The sequence below is a fragment of the Brienomyrus brachyistius genome, chromosome 16 (assembly GCF_023856365.1).
Source record: "Brienomyrus brachyistius isolate T26 chromosome 16, BBRACH_0.4, whole genome shotgun sequence".
NCBI classification, from domain to species: Eukaryota; Metazoa; Chordata; class Actinopteri; order Osteoglossiformes; family Mormyridae; genus Brienomyrus; species Brienomyrus brachyistius.
Genome location: NC_064548.1, coordinates 9,386,556 through 9,410,529, shown reverse-complemented (window position 1 = coordinate 9,410,529; position 23,974 = coordinate 9,386,556). Strand labels below are relative to the sequence as shown.

Sequence of the window (23,974 nt, the reverse complement as noted above, 5' to 3'; positions counted from 1 at the left end):
GGATGCCAAGACTGTGGATGGAAAGGCCAGATACATCGCGGCCCCTCCAGGCAGCGGCCCCTCAGTCCAGCCCACTGGAGTCCAGGGGCCCTGCTGGTCAGACCCTCGTAAACCGTGGTGGGGCTGTGGCGAGTGCACCCACGGCGGCCCAGCCCAGTGGGTGTTGTGTATGGGCCTATTGACAGCCCTAAACACTGGGTGCCTTTCTGCCGCAGGATGACCGCTTCTCCTCATGTGAGCGCCACCATTTGGTTGAGAGCAGAACCGCATGTAATGCATGGCGCGTTGACAAGTCGAGGACTGCAAACGGTGAGACAGCGATGTACGACCAGGAGGTAGAGCGAGTTTCCTCACACCACCACAAGCAAACAGGCTGCAATCACAATTTATGTTAACAAAGCAGATACTTCACGCAAAAATAAATTAATTAATTAATGACTCACAAACACCATTTTAAAGTTTACTGATATATTCTGCCGGATACGTCTGTCCAGGCTATTCAGATCAAGTACCTTGCTTGAGGGCACAGTAGCTGGTCCTCTGCTGAGACAATGTGCTGGCACTCGACCAGTTAGACAAAAAACAAAAACAAACACAAAAAAAAAACACAACAAAAACAGAAAATATCTGCTGACAGCAGATTTAAGAAATATACCAGCCTTAAAGAGGCATGAAATGCAGAGATGTGCAGTGCAGAGCCTTCATTAGCCAGGCTGCTTTGCTATAAGGGGCTTTTCCGAGAGATGAAAAAGCACCAGAAACGACCGTTTTTTTTTTTTTCCATGATTGTTTTCCCCATGTGACCGCGTCTTTACACCCGTCTGTTGCTCCGCACAGCTGCAGCAATGAAAGCAGTGCATTTCAGCCATGCATTCCGTAATGACATTAAGTTATCCCTCCTTACACCTTTTACCATTTACGTCCTTTTTCCTGAATCCTGTCTAGAAGGGAACACCTCTAATAGTTCCGATTTTAACTTCCGTCCTTGATGTCCGCGCATCTGATTTATTAACGATTCAGAGCACATGCATCTTAAGGCGAGATATATTTTTTATTTTTTAAAGCAAAGCAAGGCTGTATTAGTCAGAGGCAGACTCCATGCTACGCGTGTGACAGCGGCCCTGGGCCCGGCCGGCCCGGCGTGGGCGTGCCTGTCAGGAAAAGCCGCATCCTAGAGAAAGCAGGACGCGGCCACCTGCCGCGCACACCCACGGCAAAAATCCCCCTCCCAGAAAGCGCATCAATGACATTTCCAGCGGCCGCTTTTAAGTTCCGTTTTTGAATTTCCCTGCCGCTGTTTGCGCGTCCGACAAGCGCCGATACCGACACGCTCGACGTAGCGCCAGGCGCGTCCCTTTGCGGCGACAAGGCAAGTATCAGCGCCGAAACCCAGAATAGGGCGCCTCGATCACTGCGAAAAGACGTGAAACATGCATGGTGGGTCGCCTAATCAGGAGAAATTATAGCGTTATGCATTCTGACTCTAAAGCAAGGTAGTGATAGGGATCCTACTATCTGCAAACGGTGGTCTTGTGGCATATATTAATCTTGCTCAACATGGTTGATGTAAAATTTCTGATAAGACAACTTTCACCTAAAGTGCAAGGAAATTATGTCTCGGTATATGGACCATGTCCTCCAATAATGAAATTATTCCCCTTGAGCAGTGGGTCTATTTCCCCCGCTATCGCACTGTCAATCCTGACGTGCATGATACGGGTGATCGGGCGCAACCGGCAAGATTTACCAGGGAGAAGATTATTTTACTAAACCAAAGTCCAACTGATCCCCTGCTGAGACTCTGGTAGGGTTACGTCACCATTGCGTCAGTGTCACACACTCATGCACAGCGAGTCCTGCTGCATACAGGCATCACACAGATATTATTCACATATAATAACTAACGGCATTTGGCGTTTAATAATCACATACTAAAATGATTAGCGGAGAAGTCAGAATGACGGTCCACATCTTATAACGAAGGGAGAAGTTCATCAACTGCTCTTAAAATTCAGAAGATTCAGCTGTCAAATACAATTTATGGAAGCAAGTTATAATAATTTCAAGGGCACTGAGACACGCCTCCCTTATGAGTCAACATTTACAGTAGAGGCGGAATCAGCGCCGTCTGCGTCCACTTTACATCTCTGCTTCAACATCGCACACGTAAGATGCTCATGACTTCGACAAATGTAAATTAAGTATAGAAGTAAAGCTATTTATGTTTATATCGAGTTACGCACACTTGTCCCATCCACTGCCACCCTGAAACGTAAAAGACGTAGCAGCATATTGGTATAATTTATAAATCCACTAGAGGGCTTCTCCGTTAAAGTACAGCAATGCAGAAATATGCATAACTGAGAAAGAAAACGACCGAAATACTAATGTGTGTGTGTGTCTGTGTGAGTAAATAAATAATAAAAATTTAGAGAATATATATACCTCTGGGTCATATTTACATTATTTTTGACTTCCCATTTAGATCTAAAGTTAAGTTCACTCCCATGTGAGACTCAACTAATAGATAACTGCACGCTCCACCAAGTCAAAACGATCACCTAATATACCATAACATATAAATATTTGCATCAAATTTTATATACAATATTCAAATGGTATACACGAACATTCACATGGTTTCTTAGACGGATGAGATTAAAAAGCGACGTTAACACCCTGAACTTGTACCATGTGTCGAATCGTTTGCTTATGTCTGGAGCGCAAAGGGGACGCTTCTGAATTTGAAACTAAAGCTTCGGCCGCTCTTGTCACCATGAAGGGTCCGTCGGTGCTGTTAACGCCCCTGCTTTCCGTAATAATCATCAGTTTTGGTCATATGTGTGCTGCGGATGACCAGCAGTACTCGCACGCAGGTAAAAGCCCGCATGTCGGCCGGTCCGGAGTACGGTCTGCCTCCCTGCGGAGGTCTGCTTCCGCTCGGTGAGCGCGATGTCAACATCAATCAAAAGTGATCCTAAATCACTATCTTACTTCAAACTACTTCTAAATAATCTTCAACAACACATGCTATTCTTTGTTCGACTTTGCAAAAAAGAAAATAAAATATATAATAGCATTTTAAACATTTTAATCGCATTAGTTCCGCCAACCCTGTAGGCTGAAACTGCGTGTAATACTTTAATTGCCTTGCAGATTGTACTTATTTAAAAGAAAATGAAGCCAGTCCATACTACGGAGGACGGTGTTTTTGCTACAGCTCCGGTACAGTAATAAAATGGAACGACTTCTGCTCCACTTTTCAGGTATATAAATGCAGGGATAATACGCCCACTCTCCGTATTCTACTCAGCAAATTGAATTGAGAGTTTGTATTTTTTTGTTCGTGAAGATCTTCGCTAATAATAGTATATATTAAATGTGTTATTAGGTAATCCAGGGTAAGTTTCACTAGTATGGCAGATCATGATACCCATGTATAATTGTCTTGGTAAAACATGCGGTATATTTGTCTTTATGAAAGTATTTCACATAAAATGTTCATGAAAAACAAGAACTAATATTTTTCTAACATGTAATTGAAGAGCTTATCCTTGATTGTGTGAGGTGAGAGTCAGTTTAATAGATGTTCTTGTTTATTGAAGTGCTAAGCTATACATTGTGTTCCTATTTGTTGTCATTGTTCCCTGGTCCAGGTGCATGTGGAAAGTGCCTATGATGTTCACATCACTTTCCCGCTGGAGGGAAATGGCTCTCAGGGGCCTAGGGTCCTCGTGACCCAGCTGAGGGGCCTACTGACACAGTACTGGCCCTGGGGTGCTCAGGAGGATCTTGGGGTGGGCATCCCTCTGGAAGACAAGGAAGTCTGCTTCGCTGTCCAAGCCAAGCCCAACGTGAGGTACTCCTTGCATCTAACAGGCAAACGTAAGTGAATGTTTGGTGCAGAGCACATCACGGGTTGAGGAGGGGGCCAAGATGGATGATTCTCTTTTGAAATGTTTTCAGGAGTCAACTGGATGCATTTCGGCCTGTTTCTGAGTGGAGTCTTTCTGTTCCTCTCTGCCAGGACACTGTGCAGGTACTTCTGGCCTTTAGGTGTCTCATTGTACTTTGACCATTTTTGGGCAAAGAAATTGCTTAAGTTGACTTGACATAATGATAAAATTCGACTAGTTCCCATTTATATAAAACAACAAATGAGACATTTACCTTCTTCCCTTCCCTTTTGTTAATTATCCCTCACAAAGTAATTCCCTTCCATGAAGAGCACCCGGTTAATATTTGTCAGGTATGTTTACCGATGAATGGCGTTCAGATCTGTCTCTTTTTTGGCAGGAGTACCCTGGTCTACTACGTCACCAACGTTTGCCTGGGAATTCTCTTCCCTGGGAGTTCTGTCCTCATAGTGCTGGCTCTGAAAGGCTTCATGCGGAGGGTAAATGTGGCACAGGAGCCGATTTCAGTGTTCTCTTGGCTGGGGTAGCTTAACATCTGTAACTCGCCCTCTCTCGCAGTTTTCAGATCTTGACGCGGGAGCCTCAGAAGTTTTTCTTTTTTAAAATAATTGTAACGTTTTTGGGGTTTGAAAAGTGTAAATCACTTTTTTTGACTGTTTGTTTATTGTTATTGTTTAAAGTTTCCTGTTTAAAGCCCACAATGTAGACCTACATGCTTCACACATTGCATAGTTTTGGCTGGTGAACATTAAGTGAATTTCAAATCACTGTTAAATGGATTCAGAGCTGATGATATGGGGTATGAACTTTAGTCCTTCCCCAAAATTAGGACTGAGTGATATCATATCGTTCATGTACAGTAATAACCAAGGCTTGAGATGGCAGGCAAAGCATTTGGCCAAACCCCTGCTTTTCAGTACTATACAGATGTTTGTTTACGCCCATAATTTGGTAAGCATATTAATAGTATGGCTAAAATATTAATGCCATGCGTTCTATGACACTCAAAAGTTAGTAATCAGCATAAGCTTGGCGTATGTTTATTACATTTTATTTATTAAATAGCGGAGCATACCAAATAATAATGTTCTGGTGTACAGTGGTTTGGTACACTGTGGTTTGGTACACTGTGGTTTGGTACACTGTGGTTTGGTACACTGTGGTTTGGTATACTGTGGTTTGGTATACTGTGGTTTGGTATACTATGGTTTGGTATACTATGGTTTGGTAGACTTCAGGGCAGTATGCACTGAAGTGGCGGTGAAGAAAGGAGCAGCTCAGCAGCCATGGCATCTTTTAAAAGAGGAGATCTTTCGGATACACAAGGCAAAGATGTCTGTGGTGTGGCGTTACTTTTTGTCGTTTAGTCAGACATGTTTATTAAACATAAGGATATGCCAAATTTTATACTGATTACTAACGTTTGGGCGTCATAAAATGTCTCATTAATATTTTACCTGTACTACTAAACCTAAACAAATTATGGGCGTAAATAAAAATATACGTATAGTACTGAAAAGCTGGCGTCTGGCCCAATGCTTTCCCTGTAATCTGAAGCCCTGGTGATTATTGTTATCAGTATGATATCGCCCAGTCCTACTCAGAATGTAATTACACTCTTTCTCACCTTAAACACAGATGCCCACATTAAATGCCAAGGGACATGCCTCTACAGGTGTTTATCCTGTACACTCTCTATGAACCACAGAGTTATGTGTGGTTTTAATTAATTGTTCATAGGTTTTAACTGGGAGGGAGGGAGTTAGAAATTGTAGGGAAACTTGCAACCCCCAGCCCACCACATGTGTGTTGAGTTTAAATAGCTAAGTAACAGACTCTGTTCCAGAAGCTGGTCTGTCCACATTCTGAATTATTGTACCCTGACCTGCATCTGGTTTGTGAAGGAGGCTCTTAGAATAGGGCTTGTTGATTGGGTGGAATTGAGTATCCTCACCACACCTTATTGTGACCTGGCCAATCCTGTTCTGCCACATCGGTGTCACGTGTCATAATGTCGGATCCCTTGCTGACAGAAAGTCCCGTTCCTGGTGCTGCTGGCAGTAAGCTGTGGATTTAATTGGCTGACCCATAGATGGCTGCTGACCAACTGGGATCCAGCTCGGTTAATCTACAGGAAGGAGTTCCTGGGTAAGCAGCTGGGTCTCCTCAGGGGGGCACTTTTCCATTCCGGGGGGCCTTGGAGGCGGCCGCTGGCTGAGCTGATCTTAGGGCGGAGCACAGGCCTGCATCCAGTTTTGAATTGTTCGGTGAATCTCAGGCTGGGTTTAACCATTCCATGTGGGCCACGCTAATGGAGCTTCTAGGGCAGGAGTGGGGAAGCTGACCTATGCAGGGCCGCTGTGGGTGCGGGTTTTTAGGATGGCCTCTCAATCAGCCAATAAAGAAAGCTGTGATTCTCCAGTCCTGGGGACTCACTGATATTGGTTGATTGAGAGGTCATCCCAAAATCAGGTTCCCCACCTCTGTTCTAGAGGGTCTTTAGATGAAGACGTTTTGTGAAACACCACACATCATTTAATTTCATTTCATTTCATTCCATTTTGCGTCTGTCTGCATTCATTCTGGTGAACAAGGCCCCTGTGCTTGAAGCTGACTGTCTCAGAGTCACCTTAACGGCATACCTGTACATCCCCAGCGTGAGTTTAATGAGCATGTAAGCTGTCCCTGGCATGCAGCTACAGCATCGGACTCTCAGGCGCCTGCCTCCCAACGCCTTAATCGGCTCGGGGAGCCGCGGGATCGGTTTCCTCGCACTTGCGCGCTAACGTTAAACGTCAGAGCTGTGGGGACTCGGAGGCAGGTGCCGAACGGGCTTTTCCATGCTGCGATTAGTGAGCGCGGTCTGCTGTTTCTGTCGCTTGTGTTACCGAGGCCACATCCCACGGTCTTGTGCTCTGCAGGATACCTGCTGCTGTCCTGTGCCGTCAGCTTCGCCGTCTGCCACAGGCATCGCCACACAGGGATGTGCGCCCTGGGGGTGATGACCTGGGGGCTCCGGGCTGTGGGCCTGGGCCTGATCTACCTGGGTGTCTCCTACCCGCCGGCGGCCCATGTGACAGCAGGAGTCTTGCTGGGCCTGAAGCTCCTGCCGCCGTGCTGGGTGTTCCTCCTTGGGCTCTGCAGGTACCGTGGTGTTAGTGTACAGGTGGAACACTTAAGAGATTTTCCACGTCATTGATGTACAGTATGTGGAGGACACAAGGGGGCGCTGTGACTGAAGGTGTTTTACCCCAGATTTAATTGTAGATGGTGAGGGATCTTTCATTCGGTTATTGTATGTCATAGACCATAGAAACCCACAATATTTTATGTGTTTGGTGTATGAGCTCAATAATTGTTATTTTTACAGCGTTTCTTTGGGTCTCATCATTTGGTAAAACGTATCCGTTTTGCAGCACTTAATGAGTGGCTCTCCCGTTAACGAAGCCATGCATCAACTCGTTCCTTCCCCTTCACTCCCATCTTTCGTCCCTCCACAGAGAAGCACGTAAGCCATTTGCCTCGGTTCTGGGTCCACTCCGGCGCGGGCAGCCGCAGGTCCGGCTGCTGACGGAGGAAGAGTACCGAGAGCAGGGGGAGAGGCAGACGAGGGCATCGCTGGAGGAGCTCAGGCAGTACTGCAATAAGCCGGGCTTCCCCGCTTGGGAGACTGTGCTGCGGCTGCGCTATCCCCAGAGGTACGGAGGCGTGCTGACACACGACGGTCTGAGGCTCAGGACAGCTCGGGATTGGGGGGGGGTGGGGGGGGGCGTATGAGTCAGCATTCACTGCGTAGCACCCACCCACAACGTGGTGTCCTGTAGGGTCACGTGACTCCACTACCCCTCAATCTAAGATGACAGCCTCGCGGCTTTGGTGAGATCAGCGTTCGGCCCTGGAGCCGGGTACACATGTCCGTTTGCAGTGTCCGATGGCCAGAGAGGGTCACGTGTTGGAAGGTTAGAAAGGAATGGGGGATTCCAACGCCTGCTTTTCTTAAAATGCGCTTTTGCCCCCCCACACATATTCAGGTTCGCTGAGTTCCTGCGGAGCGGCTCCCACATCACCGCGGAGGAGTCCCAGAACCATGATCACCAGTATGGGTTGGGAGGTGCCTTCTTTGAGGACATGATCTTCAGGTCAGGAAGCATAACAGACCCCGGCGTCAGGAGGCCGTCCTCCCAGCTGGGGGCTGGTGACGATGTCTTTGGCGACGAACCGGGTGGTCGTGAGTCTGTCCCGCCCCCCACACCCGGGCTGCCCCCTCCTGGCACCCCCTACACCCCCATGCCGCAGGTCGGCCCCTTGGCCTACAATCTGCCCCTGTGTCCCTACCCCTCCACCCCCTACATACCCCTTTCAGAGCCCATGGACACAGAAGAACCCTTCTGAGGGGTCTCATCACTGGTCGCCGAGGTAACCCTGATGGGGTTAACCATGTCTGAATTCTACATATCACACACACAGTCCCATTCTTAAAGACCAACTGCGGTGCTGGAGGGAATTCAGGAGTTATAAGCATGTTTTTATGTTTGTCTTTTTCCGAGAGGCATTTTTAAAGATGTAGGTTACTCTGTTATTTCAGGCAGTGAATACCCAGGGTATACAGAAGAAATCTCCATCCAATTTGCGTAAATTTAACCTCTTTAATTTCTAATATGAGTTTTCTGTACTTCAACTGCCTGGGGGGCAAGTTTCTGTCGTTCACCTGACTGGCAGAAGTCTCCTCATTAATTCCTGCTGCCCCCTAGTGGTTGATTAGGGGAACTTAAATTCTTGTTTTTTTTCCTACTGTACTCCACGTGTTGACTTTTCTGGCTCAAAGATTTGCTGTTATCTGTTCTACCTCAGCTTTTAATTTGTTTGCATTAGTAGTTAGCTCACCATGGGTAAATCTGTGTGTTTGTGTGGGCAGTGGTGGCTTAATGGTTAGGGAAGCGCACTTGTAACTGATAGATTGCAGGTTCAAATCCCTGACCAGCAAGGCACCACTGATGTACCCTGAACAAGGTCCCGCCCCCAAGCACTGCTCACTGGGTGCTGAATTAGCTGCTCCCTGCAATTTCACACTTGGGTTAAATGCAGAGAACACATTTCGTTGTTGTGCACTGTGGTGTGTCAACAATGATCACTGATCACTAAATCCTAAAAAATTCCCAGATTGGGAAAACAAGAATAAGGTAACTGGAAACACAATATCCCAAAAAAGTCCCTAACTACATCTTTCAGGTGATGTTGCACAAAAAATGCCTATAATCTATTTATTATGTGATATTTTAAAGTATGAAATTTTTTGCAAACTCAATGACAATATGGCTTTTGTTTCGTAATCTTTGCTAATGAAAATGAAAACCTGTTTGTTACACAGATACAGTTTTAATAAAACCATTTTTACAGATCTGCATCCTGCACTGGATTTATTACTCAAACTGCAGTTCCTGGGTGGCTTTGTTCTAGGTGCTGTGCTGTCATGGGCATGTGTGTCTTACTGATAGAAAGGGTTGTTTGAGGACCTGTGAGGAGGTAGGTCAAAGTTTCCTGGTAATGGGAAATGGTTATCTACAGGACTGTTGGGGTTAACAGGGGGCGCCGTGGAGGGATGCCTCTCAGTCCCATCTGGGTCCGCACATTCCTTCAGCTTCTTGTTGGGCCTCCTTACTGGCTTGCTGGAGGGCTCCAACTGTTGCGATGTGCTGGGTTGAGCCGCTGGCATGTCCTCTGGCGGGGAAACTGGAGCAGTGGTGTCACTGGTCTCCTGCTGACACAAGGACGCCACCCGCAGGTCATACCAGCACATTTCAGTAGAATAGCATGAATAATGCTAATCATGATGTGCGTGAGAAATCTCAATGCTCAACATTCTCATTTCTTAAAACTTTTGAAATTCTAAATTTAAAATGTATCAAATTTTTTACATTTTAAACATTTGATTCCCCAATATTTTAAGCATCTGCAAGGATTTCACATTATAGAACTCTGGTTTATCACCAGACTAGAAATTCCCGACCTTCAGATGGATCCTCGTGTGTTGTGCAAAACACATGGACCAAAGGATAACACACGATTAATATCATCATAGCTTGTTTGGTAACTGCTAGCAAACTTTTTGCTTAACTTTTGCTTACTATTTCCAGCTTCAGGTGTGATAAATTTGTTGGGTGGGGAGGGGGGCTACATTAAATGGCACCTAGATAGCCCTAAATAGCCAGAAAAAATATATATCATTCCTGTTTGTCTGTGACAAGGGATCCAGTCAGAATCTGATTTATTAGCAAAGTATGCTTGTATAGAATTTGCTGTGGCGTTCCAGAGAATGCAAAACCCGTCGAAGGCGGAACACAAGAGCTGCTGATTCCTGAAAAGGGTTTGGGCCAAAGCGTCCCATTATATTTAGGTCAAATATAATCATGGAGGTTGTTGCTGAACAGGAAGGAATACTGTACACGCTGTCACAGCCAGATATGCAGAGAAGCGGCTACGGATACCTGTGTGTTCTGCGTGTGTTCTAGGGCCCTCCTCTTTGCCATTTTTATCGTCTCCAGGACGTGGAAGATGGTGAAGGCCATGGTGACCCAGGGCGAGACGGTGAACGCCCAAGGAGGCATGCTGCGGTCCTCCTGCTCCTCCTGGTGCTTCCTCTTCCTGGGTGACTCCTGCCGGAGCGTCCGAGGCTCCCGCGTCAAGTTGATGGTCGCTATGGAAACGCTGCCGGAGGAAACCATCGCCTTGGCTTCTGGAGAAGACCCAAATGTGTTTTTGATTTCCCCCGCTCAGATGTCAGAGTGCACCTTGGGCACGCTTCGCATCCTAAAACGACACGGCGCTACCATACCGTCGCTGTCGTCCCGTCCCGTGAGACACTGGATGAGGGCGAACACGATGAGGATGACGAGGGATGCCATCCCCAGTCCTCTAAAGGTTGCCGCCTCTCCTGGAAGAACACAGGAGATGATGACAGGCTATTTGGGAAGGGCCAAGTGGCAACCATCATCCCTGCCTACAGCTATGGAAAACAGACCTTGAAGACGCCTACTCATCACAACCGTACTCCTACGACGCTGGCAACCCGTCCCAAGAGAAACGTGCATCTTGTGTGCAAAATCAGCATCCTGCAGACGATATCAAACCATCTGGCCCTGTGATCATTCTTCACACAAGAATGGATCACCATAAAATGTCCATCCTTAATTTTAAGGCTGCCTGAAAACGTGCCCTGAATTAGGCCATGAGTAATCGCCATGTTTTTATTGAAAGGACGAGTCACTGCAGTCACAAGCTGGGTTGGGCACTGGGTGATTATCTGCTTGCACCACTAGGTAGGTGGAGCATTTGCAAAGTAAACAGCCTCTTATTTTACAACCTCCCTCATTAAATCTGACCTCCACCCTCAAGGAACTTCCCACGGATGATGTTCTCCTGGCCGTAAGTAGCTATTAGCCGAGTGCAGGGGTATGCTGGAAATCGCAGCGGTGACTGCTTCTATGACACGTGGAGGAAGCCGGTGTCCTTACCAAAGTAACTGACGAAGACTCCACCCACCATGGCCCCGCAGCCCCGCCCAAGACCCAGGTGCAGGCCCTGCAGGACGCCTTGGGTGGATGTGCGGAGGGCGAGAGGCACAGTGGCGCTCAGGTAGGAGATGCAGGCCGCCCACACCAAGGCGTGCGTCATACCTGCCAAGACAGATCGGCGCATGTGTTCAGTGAGCCAAAAGTGACACAAACTGCAGAGCCGGCGAGCATCCGAAGGGGGCGGAGTGGGGCTGGGGAGCGGCCTGTTAAAAACACTCAAAAGCAGCACCGATCAGCAGCACCACCCTCTGAAGTTTTCACTGCAATCATTACCGTGTCAGAGGCACCTGGTCCTGGGCGTGGTGACGCGAGGCAAAGCATTAAAGAAGAGCAGTGGTGCTCTATTCGTCATGCAGCCAATCGGGCCTTTATCCTGAAGACACTGACTAGACCTGCAGACAAGACCAGCCTGTTTGACCCGGGACCGAGGGTAGCGCGTCACCGTCACACCATCATACCTCTCCGGTTCATGCAGTTCCTGGAAGAGCCAGTTTTTTTTGGAGGGGGCTAGTCCAACCCCCACGTCAAAAATGCATTCTGAGAATCGTCCTTCCAAGCCACAGTGCACTTAACATTCTTGATGTAGATCGCTGCAATATAGCCATGATTCTCTGATCGACACCAGGAAGGCTGAGATCTGTGTTCATGAAGCCTTTTACACACAAGCAGGTCTACCACAAGAGAACCCCTGTCTGAGGACCCTCATTGTCATGTGAAAAAATGTTTATATTTAATACTGAATACAAACATGACCCGGGGCCAAAACTCTCTCTCTATATTTCACTCCTCTCTCCCATATCAGGACTGGGCATGCAGTTGAAAATGCAGTGAATACTCTGCTCCTCTTTTAAATGATCCAGTCGCCCTCATTCCTCAGCTAGCTGTAGCCATGTCGATCTCCAGTGAGCTTAAAGCATTGCTATGTCATGACCTGTCCTGAGAGAACAAGTCAAGATACCGATAAGTTACAAAATGTCTTTCAGAAATTTGACCATAATGCTATTTAAAGCACAGGCAACTGGTTGGACGGGTCTTGAAGGAGCCCGTAAGCATAATTTTGAAAGGTAAGATTGCGTGTATTTATCCGGTTTTAGCCCAGTATTGTCTTTAGAGGGTAGATTTCACCAACGCCCTCTCAGGCAAACAATTACCAAGGTCAAATTTCCTCAAAGGCTTTAGAACTGTACATGAGCTTTGGTAGGGGGTCCATGCATCAAATCCCCATGCTGTATCCTCCAGTACGGCATTTTATTGTTTTATACCGCACAACCTTTGTTAAGTCTCCGTAGCTCAGCTGTCACAGCCTGATTGGTCGACGGAGTCGAGCAGAAGCCTGGAGCGACTGACTGACCTTGAAGCACCTCCATAGGGAGAACGGTCCAGGCATTTTCCAGGTAGGATATGTAGAGATAACGGGCGGTGTTGCATGCCAGGCCCAGGTACAGCACCCTGCAGGGACAGGAGGGAAACAGGGATGACTGCAGGCCAAATGGACACTGCTACTTCCCAAAAAGACAACGTGCACTTCAGCTAGAATCTTAGTAACATCTGAGCAGAAGCCCGAGGACGTGTGGTCTGAAAAGTAAGACCCCAGAACTACCCAGAATGAGATCGCTAGCCCAGTAACCCTGTTAGCATAGTCCGTGACAGCTGCTATGTACAAAAAGGCCACACAAACCTGTTGACCTTCCCTGTGTGTTACACTGCAAGTGCTCTGATTTTCTGTGCAAGATCAAGGTAATGGCATTGTAATAATGCCCGTGCTTTTTGTATCACGACGCACAATTAGCTCAGTCATCCTCGGGAAATAACACCAACATTAGAGACGAAAGGCTTAATTGCGGGGAGAGAAATCAGAGAATCATGAAAACACATCGCTGCCTCTGCCAGGAAGCGACTCTCTGCACGGAGTGACTATTGTTTCCCTCTCCATTGTGGGGTGTGTGTGGGGGGGGGGGGTTGTTATAGCAAACCAACAGAAAACACCAAAACCCTGCCAGGGATAGCATTAGTGATTCCCAGTGGTAGGCTGTACACCATGTCTCTTCAGCAAAGAGATTTGACACACTCTCCTCTTTTAATGACTATGTCCCTCCTAGGCTGTCAGCTGAATAGCTCCTGAGACAGATAAGTGTGCGTCATGGGCAGGGGGGGGGCTTCAGTTTGCCGTGACTGTCTGAGGAGGATACTTCGAAAGGGAACCCGTGATGTCCCAGAGTCCGTAGTAGGCGTTTGTGAGAAGGTGTGAGTCGCAGCTCCTCTGGTTTTGCCCGCAGGCTCTGTGTTACCATCATCAGCAAGAGGTGGTCGGACGTATCGAGTGTGGCGTTTCACTCCTCCAAGTGAGAGTGCAGCCAATCAAAGCCAGCGATGCATACCGTCAGCAAACGAGCAGTATATAACAACAAATAAACAAATCTTCACTACATGCATTCAAAACAGCTATGAATCAACTAATTAGCAATAATGTATAAGCCTGCAAAAACTCTAGGGATGCACACAGATGTGTACATTAAAAAGCATCGTTTTTTGGAATTTTATTCTCCAAACGAGCTGAGTAGAATAGATGTACCCCGATCTGTTTTTTTTTTTTTGTTCATTGCCCAATGAGTCTGTAAAACACATTTTAAGATCGTGAAACCGCTCCAAGTCTGATGCGAGGAGCAAACATTTGGCCACCAAATGAGTCACTGCGTCTGGTGGAGAGAGAAGCAGTCGGATTTGCTAAATGTCAGGCAGTGACAAGCTGCATCGAGAGAGACGTCATGAAAATAGGCTCTCTTTTGTGTTGTTAGGCTTGCGGCCTTTGTTGCGGCTACCTAGCGTAGCAATTCCAGCAATTCCAGCCTTTATCAAGACTATCCAACTTAGCTGTTCCAGCCTTTGTTGTAACATCCAGGAGTAGTGATTCTGGCCTTTGTTGAAGCTAGCTGGAGTGGCAATTCTGGCCTGTGTCGAGGTTACCTAGCATAGGAATCCCAGTCCTTGTCATGGCTACCTTGATGTAGCAATTATGGCCTTAGTAATTCCACTCTCTTGCAGCTCATGCTATTCTGCACCCTGAATCCAAAATGGGTCTAAAGTGATAAAGTGCCAGAAATGACATCAACACCAACGGGGATGTTTACAGTGGCTTACAAAGTGGCTTACTGCCTGGTAGCAAACTTCCTGATATCCAAACCAAGGTGTAGTCCAGCCCTGTGTTACCTAACTGGGCTCCAGGTCACCCTGTGATAAGCTGTTGAGAGCTGTTGGATGCATATCTGAATACAGATATTTTACAGTTCCATAATGCTATAGTGGTTAAGTGGCTATTAATGAGAATGGATGGATATTTTGCAATGTTTATGTTCTTGAAAGACTTTGTAAAACAATACATGTACAGTATATAGCTAGGGTTAGATGTTTTTGGGGTATGCCAAAGGGGTTTTAGGGAAGATAGTGTGTTAGTTAGATTCCGTTTTGGGAGGGGAGTACTTATAGAAGTCTCGAAGGAGGTACAAAGCTGTGAATTTGATATAGTCAAGTTTCAAGCACCATGCCTAGAAGGCACCATTTTCCAGGGATGCCTGATCTATCTGTGGGGGAAAATTTAGTAGCCATAGTTTGTGTCAATTTAGAGAGGGGCAGAAAAGCCTTGTAGATCATAGCGAAAAGACTGAACTTCACCTGCTGGGGAAATAACTTTGACTATTTCCACACAAAAACAGCCCCGTAATCACGTTGCCGATACTGCCCAATCCCACCCAATCCCGCGCTGGCCCCGAGGCTGCCGTACCTGATGTGGCCCACCAGCTTGATGAGCTTGTGGCTCGTGAAGTAGGCGACCAGCTCGGAGACGTGACTCAGCACCGAGCATATGCCGAACAGGGTGGTGGTCCCGTTCAGCGTCTGCAGGTACCAGTAGAGGAAGGTGAAGACGAAGCCGTAGCCGAAGCCCATGAACCAGGCCACGAAGAGCACGGTGCTGTACCGGACACTGCACAGCACCCTGAGCAGGTCCGAAAAGTGGAACTCGCGCTGTCCCTCCACGACGATGGCCCCAGGGGAGGCACTATTATATACTTCCCTGTTTACTGCCAATGCACTACTGTCGAAGGAGAATTGGGTGGCCACCAGGAGGGCGAGTCCCGCAAGCACCCCGAACACAACAAAAGTAACCAGGAAGTCCTTCAGCTGGATAGAGCTGCAGTTCTGGATGAGGACAAGTAGCTGTGTGTGATCGATGGAGATGCCCACGCAGAGCATGGCAAGACCCCAGCCGAGGGCACCCCACATCCTCTGCAGCCCGTAGCGGTCGCGGTGCCGGCCCAGGTACTGCAGGGTGATCGTGTCCACGATAGTCACCGCAGGGGCGCTGAAGAACTCACCGATGATTATGACCAGCAGAATCGTGAGGAAGATGGTCTTCACCTGTCCTTCATCATAGATTAGTTTATGAGTATTAGAAGCGCCGGTCGTTGCAGTAAATTGTTCTGTGGTGAATCCAGAGCTGGTTGTATCTTGGGGGGTTGGACCCTGAGTGGAATTATCTCCCATAGGTTGGGCAGTGGAGGTCACCTGTGTCCCATTTGCCTGGTTGGAGTTATTGAGGGCATCTGAAGGGCTTATCTCCACGCATTGCATTTGGGCCGGCTTCACGAACCCAATGCCGCCATTGAACAACAGAAAGCACAGCACGGAGAACAGCAGCACAGCCTTGCCCTTCTTGAAGCGGTCGGCTACCACGCCCCAGAAGGGGGCGCTGCAGAACTCGATGAAATAGCGGATGCCCACCAACAGGCCACTCCGGCTGGGCGTCATGCCCAGCTGTTTGTAGTAGATGGGCAGTAGCGGTTGCAACGAGCCATATGCCGCGTAGAAGAAGAAGTAGAAGATCTTGGAGACCAGCAGGTGTTTGTTGACCTGGCCAAAGGTGCTTCCCAATGTGCCCACGCCGGGCTGCGACGAGGTTGTGGGTGCATCACTTTGGGGACTCTCTGGGGCTGGAACCGGGGAGGATGTCCCGGGCTCCCTCTCTGCAGGCTCAGTACTGCCCAGTTCATCCAAAGTACCATTCCACCTTTGGTCTGTCTCATCATCCATCAGAATGCCAGTCCTGTCATCACTCGCCATCTCTGCAGAAAAGTTTGGACAACGATGACCTTAAAGATGACAATAGTGATTTGTAAACATTTCAGTTCACTGCAAGAAAATGACAGTAGGGTAAAATATGATGATTTAATCCACAGGTCCTGGAGAATAACAAACGTAGCGTTATTGTTATTTCAGGAGTTTTTTTTTTTTTTTTTTTTACACTTTTATTTAGTTTATCGTTTCTACTGGTATTCCCATCCTGGGTGTTCCCCCACCTGCCTGTGATAAGCTCCAGGCGCACTGTGACAGTGCACAGGATAAGCAGCCATTGAAAGTAGAACGATGGATCAAATGGTTTTCCATATGCTTTGTTTATGAGTAATGAACGCATGTCGTTTGCGGTGCTCCCGGGACTTGACGTCATCCTTTCATTATACGAGAAAAAAAGCTATACTGAGTTCGCTATTAATATTAAGCCCTGAGTTCTGGACTATTAGAGAGTTATAGCCTGCTGAAGACCGGGGAGATTGTAGCTGAAAAGATCAGGGGCTAAGTCACGTTTACCTGGGCTAGACTTGGGGTACCGTGTCAATATAATTAAAAACAAACTTAAAAACCTCTCCGGAGAAAAATGATATACATAGAGCTAAACCAAGCAGTACAAAATACTGTGCCAGGCGCCTCAAAAACGAACATCCACATTAATAACAAACTACAATTCAGTGTATAAAGTGTATTTATTGTTACATCCAAGTCCAGCACGATAGGTTAAACTTTACATTATTGACGGTATTTTATAGAAGCGCTCTCAAAGAACTAGCAGTGTCATTTAAAATGTGCATTCAGTATGACATGTTAGTCATTTCAAGGGGCAAATCACAAAATACGCCATGAAACAACCATCCTTTTAAAAGCAGTTTATCCATTAATTTTATTAGGTTGCGGAAGTATAAAGAAGTATTCTTTTGTTATGGATTGTTATTCGAAGTATTCTATTGTTGTGGAATATTAAGATATAAGTTACTATTACATAGTAGATAATAACCAACATGTCATAAATTATGTACGTAAGGATGTGATTTATAAAAAATGCCGCTGGTGAGACCATGCAGTTACTTTCACAATCGTATTTTTTTTACTAGAGTATGATTCATAGGAGCACGCAAAAATACATATTACTGCATAAAGAGAATTTAAAACTGGAGATTCGAATTCAAGCTTGGTTGCATTTTCACGAAGTTTAAGCCCTTTCTGACAAGGTCTGGTCCTGCAACAACAACTTTTACCGTCCACAAGATATGTGGCAAACAACGTTATCTCATGCGGTGAATAAAGCTTGCAGCACTTCTTACCTAAAACCTCCTTGTGAAGTTCACACGGCTCAGGTCCGGTGACCAGATCACCCAGTTCGATCTGCTGAAAGTCTCCTCGCTAGCATTGTGCGCATATCCGGCCGCGATCAGACACCGGCTGCGCGCCGCGTTCGGACAGGTGCGGCTCGCTGTAAGTTTGCCGGCAGGCTGCGGTAAGTTCGCCGTAACTTTGCTCTAAGTTGTCCACCGCTCAGCATCGCCTGTCATCGCACGTTTCCGTGCCTAAACCAGTATATCCTGTGGTCTACCTGACGTCAGCCCTCCCTCGCCCAAGACCTGTGGCAGCGCAAAGTGTCTATGCTGCGCTTTGCGTACGATATTTAAAATGAGTGATCTTTTTATTAATGAAATACTCGTTTACGAGGTCATATAGCTGTTTCACGGTACTGGATGTACGTTTTCAAAGGTATTTGTTTATTTGAGAGTAGCAGGATGAGACGAATGATACTCATCTAAAAAAACAACCAAACAACTAACCAATCAATGTTGCCTAGAGAATATCGTAGTTACCTGACCAAAATTCGGACGTTTCCTAAAATGATGGAAAAAATGGCTTTGAATGTTATTGTTTGATGGGTTTAAGGTGGGGTGTGCAAAAAACAGGTCTGACTGCCTTTTGGTAGGGAGTAGGTTGCATACTCCTAATGAACGATGAAGAATAGATGAGAGGATATCTTATTTTTACTTGTTCAGCAGCTTTGTGTAAGTTGCATTTACAATGAATTATAACTGTTTTTTTTCCTCCAAGTCTGAAATCAGCTGTGGAACTCTTAAAATAACGGCGTCAATGTTGACACGTTCTCACATCTTGTTTCACATATGAAAGGTTACATTGCCACACAGGAACAAAAGTACATTGGAGTACATTGTTGTGACAGTAGAGTTGCAAGTGTATAATGCCTTCCTGTTAAAGGAGCCTTCAAGAGAAACATTAACTCCGAACACTGATGACACTTACTGTTGTGCACACTCATTTAAGTCACTTTTCAATTTATTTGAAATCCCAAGTTTGATGTTTAGAACATTTACTCGCTGGGCTCGTCTTTGTCCGCAAAGCTTTCTGTTTAAATGAGGGAGATACTGCATTTGAATTGCATTGTCAGTTGCAGAAACCATTTGTAATTGTCTCGAACTGCAGTCGAGTGTTTTTAATAGCTTTCACTTCAGAATGATGCACTCAAACTCCCGTCTCTGTGTTTGTACCCACCTTATACTCACCCGAGCTCTGAAAACGGCTCTCATAATGCTGTGCACGCAGTTTTTCGCAAAGCTATAAGTGTGTATATAACAGTCTTTAAATTCATCCATCCATTCAAAATGGCACTTCGATCTAGTCATTCTGATTACAGAATTGAGTTTGGGCCAACTGATTAGCAGAAATAAAAACAGGCATGGCAATAAAATGCAGACAATTCAGGCTGAATTTGTCTCCTGAGCAGAACCAAGTAACGCTAAAGGGCGCTGCTCAGTCATACAGGAAGTGTCATTTTGCTGACTGTCAGCAGAGTGTGTACCAAACCTGATCAAATTATAGATAATATAAGGATGGACTGGTGCTTTATTAGAACATGCTCTCTTCTGGAGGGCTGCAATTTCAAACATCAGGTATTTTTAACCTGAGCATAACAGACATGGATGTTTAAAAATACAGATGGGTTACTGTCTACAATTTAGCCCAACTCCCCTGAGAGTGGAAGCCTCTGTAAATTCATTAATCGGGTGTCGATGCTGAAATGAATGAGTGTAAGGAAGCAGCAGACATTGCTTGAAATCGAGGAGCAGCTCAGATATAAGGTGAGATTCTATGTCCTGTATCTCTACAGGTAGAGCATTGTTCTCATACTGCGACAGCCATGGGTTCAAATCCCAGGGAGTGTGCATATACTGTAACCCTTCTCTCTACTGTAAGTCACTTTGGATAGAAGAATCAGGTATTTTAATAAATGTTGACATAAAACCAGTTTGCCTGAATGCGTTTGCTCAGGCTATGCCAGTTCCGCTGGCTTGACGTGAGTCTGTACCCTGGCCTGGGGCACATAGGTGCAGCAGACAACCACAGTATGGCGTGTGCTGAGACTACACCGCTTACGAGCTAAAAACCACACATACCGCATTAACTGGGCTCTGTTATGGGTGTGTGACTCAGCAGATTAGACCTCTCTGCCTGTGATTGCAAAGTCACAAATTCCCATCTCATGCTTGCAGGAGTAGCTGCATCTCCGCTGGGATCTCGAGGCCCTCAACCCCCTGAAGAATGGTGCTGGATGTGGTGGTGCCTGCAGAAAATGTTTGATTAGGCTGGGGGCAAGAGCTACATGAAATACTTACTGAGTGGGGGTGGGGCGCAGGGTGGATGGTAAAACTTAGTGAGTGGGGGGGCACTGTCATTGGTGCTTTATTGATGTATTTTCACCCTTGGTCATGCCGTAGATTTAGCCTTGGCTGGATGGACAGTTAACCTCATGCTCATACCCCAAGCTTCACTCTCCTCTACATGTGTGTGTCCTTCAAAAAGAGGGTGGCACCGTGGGGCAGAGGTTAATACTGTTGTTTCACACCTGTGGCAACAGGGTTCGGTGCTACACCATGGCTCCATGTGTGTGGAGTTTGCATGTTCTTCCCGTGTCGTCATGGGCTTTCCTCCAAGTACTCTGATTTCCCCCCCACAGTCCCAAACATACTGAGGTTAGCTGGAGTTGCCAAATTGCCCTTAGGTGGGCGTCTGTGACTGAATGGTGTGTGAGTGAATGGTGTGTGAGTGAATGGTGTGTGACTGAATGGTGTGTGAGTGTGCCATGTGATGGGTTACCTGCTTTTAACCCCTAAGTTCTGGACCCCCTGCAACCCTGAGGAGGGCAAGTAGTTTCAGAGAATGGAAGGATGGATGCCTTAAAAAAGGAAAGCAGGATGAGATAAGTGAAAGAAAGGCATGGGATCACAGAGGCATGGGGTCAGGGGTCACAGAGGCATGGGGTCAGGGGTCACAGAGGCATGCCCAGGGGAATTTCTAGCTATTGAAAATATCAGAGGCTGAGCCAAGTTTTCCTGGGGCAATTTTGGTGTCTGAGCTAAAATACTCTGGGCTAGGCTTAAAATACTCGGGGCTAGGCTTACAATACTCGGAGATATAGCCCTGACTGATCGGACCAAACAGCACCCATGCTCATTCCAAGTGGCAAATAAAACTGCTTGCATGAGTTTGTCTCAGCATCTCTCTGCACACACAGTCTGCTCTGAGAACAGGAAACCACAGCTTCTCTAGTTGGGTTCAACTGATGCACAACACACATTGTACAACCTCCATTCGAACACTATCTTGGAATATTTGAGGGTGTTATAACAATTTCCAGACGTGTGCATCAAGCTGAACATCCTACCAGCACATTCCAGAGACTGTGGTCGCCTCTGGATCTGCAGCCACGCTCCATTCTTCTGCTGAAAACTGAACATACCAAACAAAAGAATGCTTGAAAGTTTTTCCGCAGTTACATCTGGTTCAGTCAGATGCCTATGGTGATGGAAAAGTTGGACCTCAAAAATAAGTTGTCAGTTGGTCATTTGTCAGAAAGAAAATAATTAAATAAATCAGATTTGATGACCATTCTGTTCCCTACCAGTAGAGGTCAGCGATGGGTGTTCTGGGTACATTTTGAAGCGACGCATAATGTGTAGCATTGCATATGTTTAGCGTATGTCATTAATTTATGGATATTTTATTCAGTTCTGTTTAATCATCCTGTTATGGGATAATTTGTTTTAATGTATTATTATTATTATTTATTTTCATCATTTATTTATCCATTTATTAATTAATAAATTTTATTTAGTTTTGTTTTAAAAGTCCTTACTGGCACTTGCCAGGCTGTCACTGTAATTAAGAAACTGTTCTGAATGCTTTGGCAAAATAAAGGTTAATGAATGAATGAAAATGAGCATTTCAAAGTATTGCACATAAAATGTGGCTGGTATCAAATCTGGAATATGTATTATTATCAGATCATCTGCGAATAACAGGTAATTCAGCTCAAGGATACATTTAGTTTCTGAGTCATCATCTGACGCACCGTTTTATGTAAATGTACTTTTATATTTAGATGTATCTCACCTAATAACCACAGACTCCAATTCGTGTCTTTTTACAGCTGCTACTTACTAGCTGGTGACGTTGTATGTGTATATAATGTTGTATGTTTTCCTACACTGCCCTCTATTGTTAATTCTGCAAAGCAGCAGCAGCAGCGTTTCAGTGAATGGATTGTGTTCATACTAGTGAAGTGAGATGTAATGCCACTGGCCCTTTCTGTCAGGTGGAGCACTGCTGGGAGGAGCACTGCAAGGAGGAGCACTGCTGGGAGGAGCACTGCAAGGAGGATCACTGCTGGGAGGGGCACTGCTGGGACGAGCACTGCAAGGAGGAGCACTGCTGGGAGGAGCACTGCAAGGAGGAGCGCTGCTGGGAGGAGCACTGCAAGGAGGAGCACTGCTTCGGCTTTCTGACAAATTTGGTTCATGTGATATTGTGCAAGATGGGCAATTACCTAATTAAATATTACAGTAGTACAGTGTTGTTGCGATTGGTAATATTCAGTATTGTTTGATGAGGAATGGAACAAATTATCCAGGCAATTTTAAATATAGTGCTTATTTTGTACAGAAAGCTAAAGCGCAGAAACCATCTATGAAAGCCTGTGAAAGGTTATTCTATTATTTTATAGACACTGGGTGAGTCTTCTTTTCCTGTCTACATATTTAAGAGCGGATCCTGTAAAGAAATGACCTTTGAAAGTTATAAAATACCTGAAGGAAATGTATTGGTGGCTCCCCAGAGTTGTGTATATTTATGCCATTCTGTTGTGTTTACAAAATATTGGACATGTAGGCGCTAAATTTAGAAAGTAAATAAACATGAGGGTGGAACTTATTTTGAGTCTTATTCCTCTTATATATGTACCTACACCAGCTTCTCGGCTTCTATTCACGTCTATGAAGCTGAAGAGGTCGCCGGGGTCCCAACGCTAATTTTTAGTGGGTGTATCAGTCTCCTCACTCAAGGGCACCTTCTTCCTGCGCCCCTCAGCCACCGTGATGGCAGATACCATGGTGAACACCGCAGCATCTGTAATGATGAGGAAGTTCACTATGTCCACCATGCAGCTGGGTCTGATTTCACCTTCACCACCCGCTAGCCCTGAAGTTCTGGCAGCTCCCTGCTGCTGTAGATTGTGGACCTCTAGGGAATGGTGCATAGAGAAGATCTCACCATCTCCAGATATTCATTGGTTCTTCTGCAAGTGTAGCTGGCAAAACATTGCTATGCTCTGAAGGCTCCTACCTGGTTGGATTGGATGATGCTGGTGCTCAGGTTGAGCCTCTGAAGACCATCAAAGTACAGGAAGCTCCTGCTGTGCAGAGCTGTCAGCTGACTCTCGGCAAGGAGCAGGTCCCTGACGAGGCCCAAGAACCTTTAGAAGCCTGCGCTTCCTGGAGATCCTGTTTCAGATGAGGTGGAGCCCCTGCAGACTTTCCAGAAAGGCAAAGAGCCCCCTCTGCTGGACAGTGATGTCGTTGCAATTCAGGAGAAGCATGTTTAGTCTGCAGAAGGGTTGGAACTTTCCTACAGTGAGACTGACCAGTGACCAGCAGTGGGGAGGTGAGACCACAGGGAATAAAAGCAATGAACAAATCAGAACTCCCAGGTACAGTCTCTCACCCGCAGGTTTCCCTGAAAAGACAGTGAAAATGGGCCACCACCAAAAGACAAAATGAGAGCCCAAAAAAGGAGATTAGCTTTGGGTGTCTGTACTATGAGAGCTATAAGAGCAAATATGATTAATAGGAAAAAAAAAAGAAAAAAAAAACTGAAGATATACAGATAAGAATCAAAATGAGGAAAGACACTCAATTTTAAATGAAAATATAAACTATGATGTGGACATACAGAGTTTGAGTAATGATCCTGTCATTTATTTCTTTCAGTTGTTTCCAAACTGGGGCAGTGGTGCCGAATGGTTAGGGAAGTGATTGTGATTGGATGCTG

At 46.1% G+C, this 23,974-nt stretch overlaps 2 protein-coding genes and 1 long non-coding RNA gene across 6 annotated transcripts; 2 read left to right on the top strand and 1 right to left on the bottom strand.

The window, feature by feature from the left end:
- The first annotated feature begins 1,080 nt into the window (after nucleotides 1-1,080).
- nemp2 (nuclear envelope integral membrane protein 2) lies at nucleotides 1,081-9,499 on the top strand. The gene is made up of 9 exons (XM_048978768.1): nucleotides 1,081-2,876; nucleotides 3,157-3,266; nucleotides 3,657-3,885; nucleotides 3,967-4,039; nucleotides 4,297-4,396; nucleotides 5,951-6,065; nucleotides 6,839-7,061; nucleotides 7,418-7,615; nucleotides 7,949-9,499. Exons 1-9 carry the CDS (start codon nucleotides 2,693-2,695, stop codon nucleotides 8,307-8,309), a joined length of 1,593 nt encoding a protein of 530 aa, XP_048834725.1. The 5' UTR covers nucleotides 1,081-2,692; the 3' UTR covers nucleotides 8,310-9,499.
- On the bottom strand, nucleotides 9,274-18,454 carry LOC125709829 (major facilitator superfamily domain-containing protein 6-A-like). Of its 4 annotated transcripts, none has more exons than XM_048978767.1 (7): nucleotides 17,917-18,454; nucleotides 15,267-16,605; nucleotides 12,840-12,937; nucleotides 11,429-11,590; nucleotides 10,750-10,848; nucleotides 10,403-10,647; nucleotides 9,274-9,675 (listed from the first exon to the last, which is right to left on the bottom strand). In XM_048978767.1, exons 2-7 carry the CDS (start codon nucleotides 16,601-16,603, stop codon nucleotides 9,403-9,405), a joined length of 2,214 nt encoding a protein of 737 aa, XP_048834724.1. In that variant the 5' UTR covers nucleotides 16,604-16,605; nucleotides 17,917-18,454; the 3' UTR covers nucleotides 9,274-9,402. The 4 variants fall into 4 exon arrangements, with proteins under 4 accessions (XP_048834724.1, XP_048834722.1, XP_048834721.1 ...); XM_048978765.1 differs by having other exon boundaries at nucleotides 10,403-10,650; nucleotides 15,267-16,632; nucleotides 17,917-18,453; XM_048978764.1 differs by having other exon boundaries at nucleotides 10,403-10,650; nucleotides 17,917-18,453.
- LOC125709831 (uncharacterized) lies at nucleotides 17,955-22,858 on the top strand. Its single transcript, XR_007382843.1, has 2 exons — nucleotides 17,955-18,089; nucleotides 22,245-22,858. It is a non-coding gene; the product is annotated as an uncharacterized LOC125709831 (long non-coding RNA).
- The last annotated feature ends 1,116 nt before the right edge of the window (nucleotides 22,859-23,974 follow it).

Coding starts and splice junctions, on each gene's coding strand:
- LOC125709829 (XM_048978765.1), bottom strand. CDS start 16,603: ATGGCGAGTGATGACAGGACTGGCATTCTGATGGATGATGAGACAGAC. Junction 10,849..11,428: donor AGTCTTCGTCAGTTACTTTG/GTAAGGACACCG, acceptor GTGTTCTTCCAG/GAGAGGCGGCAACCTTTAGA. Junction 10,651..10,749: donor GGGACGGGACGACAGCGACG/GTATGGTAGCGC, acceptor GGTCTTCTCCAG/AAGCCAAGGCGATGGTTTCC.
- nemp2 (XM_048978768.1), top strand. CDS start 2,693: ATGTGTCGAATCGTTTGCTTATGTCTGGAGCGCAAAGGGGACGCTTCT. Junction 4,397..5,950: donor TGAAAGGCTTCATGCGGAGG/GTAAATGTGGCA, acceptor CCTTGCTGACAG/AAAGTCCCGTTCCTGGTGCT. Junction 7,062..7,417: donor TTCCTCCTTGGGCTCTGCAG/GTACCGTGGTGT, acceptor GTCCCTCCACAG/AGAAGCACGTAAGCCATTTG.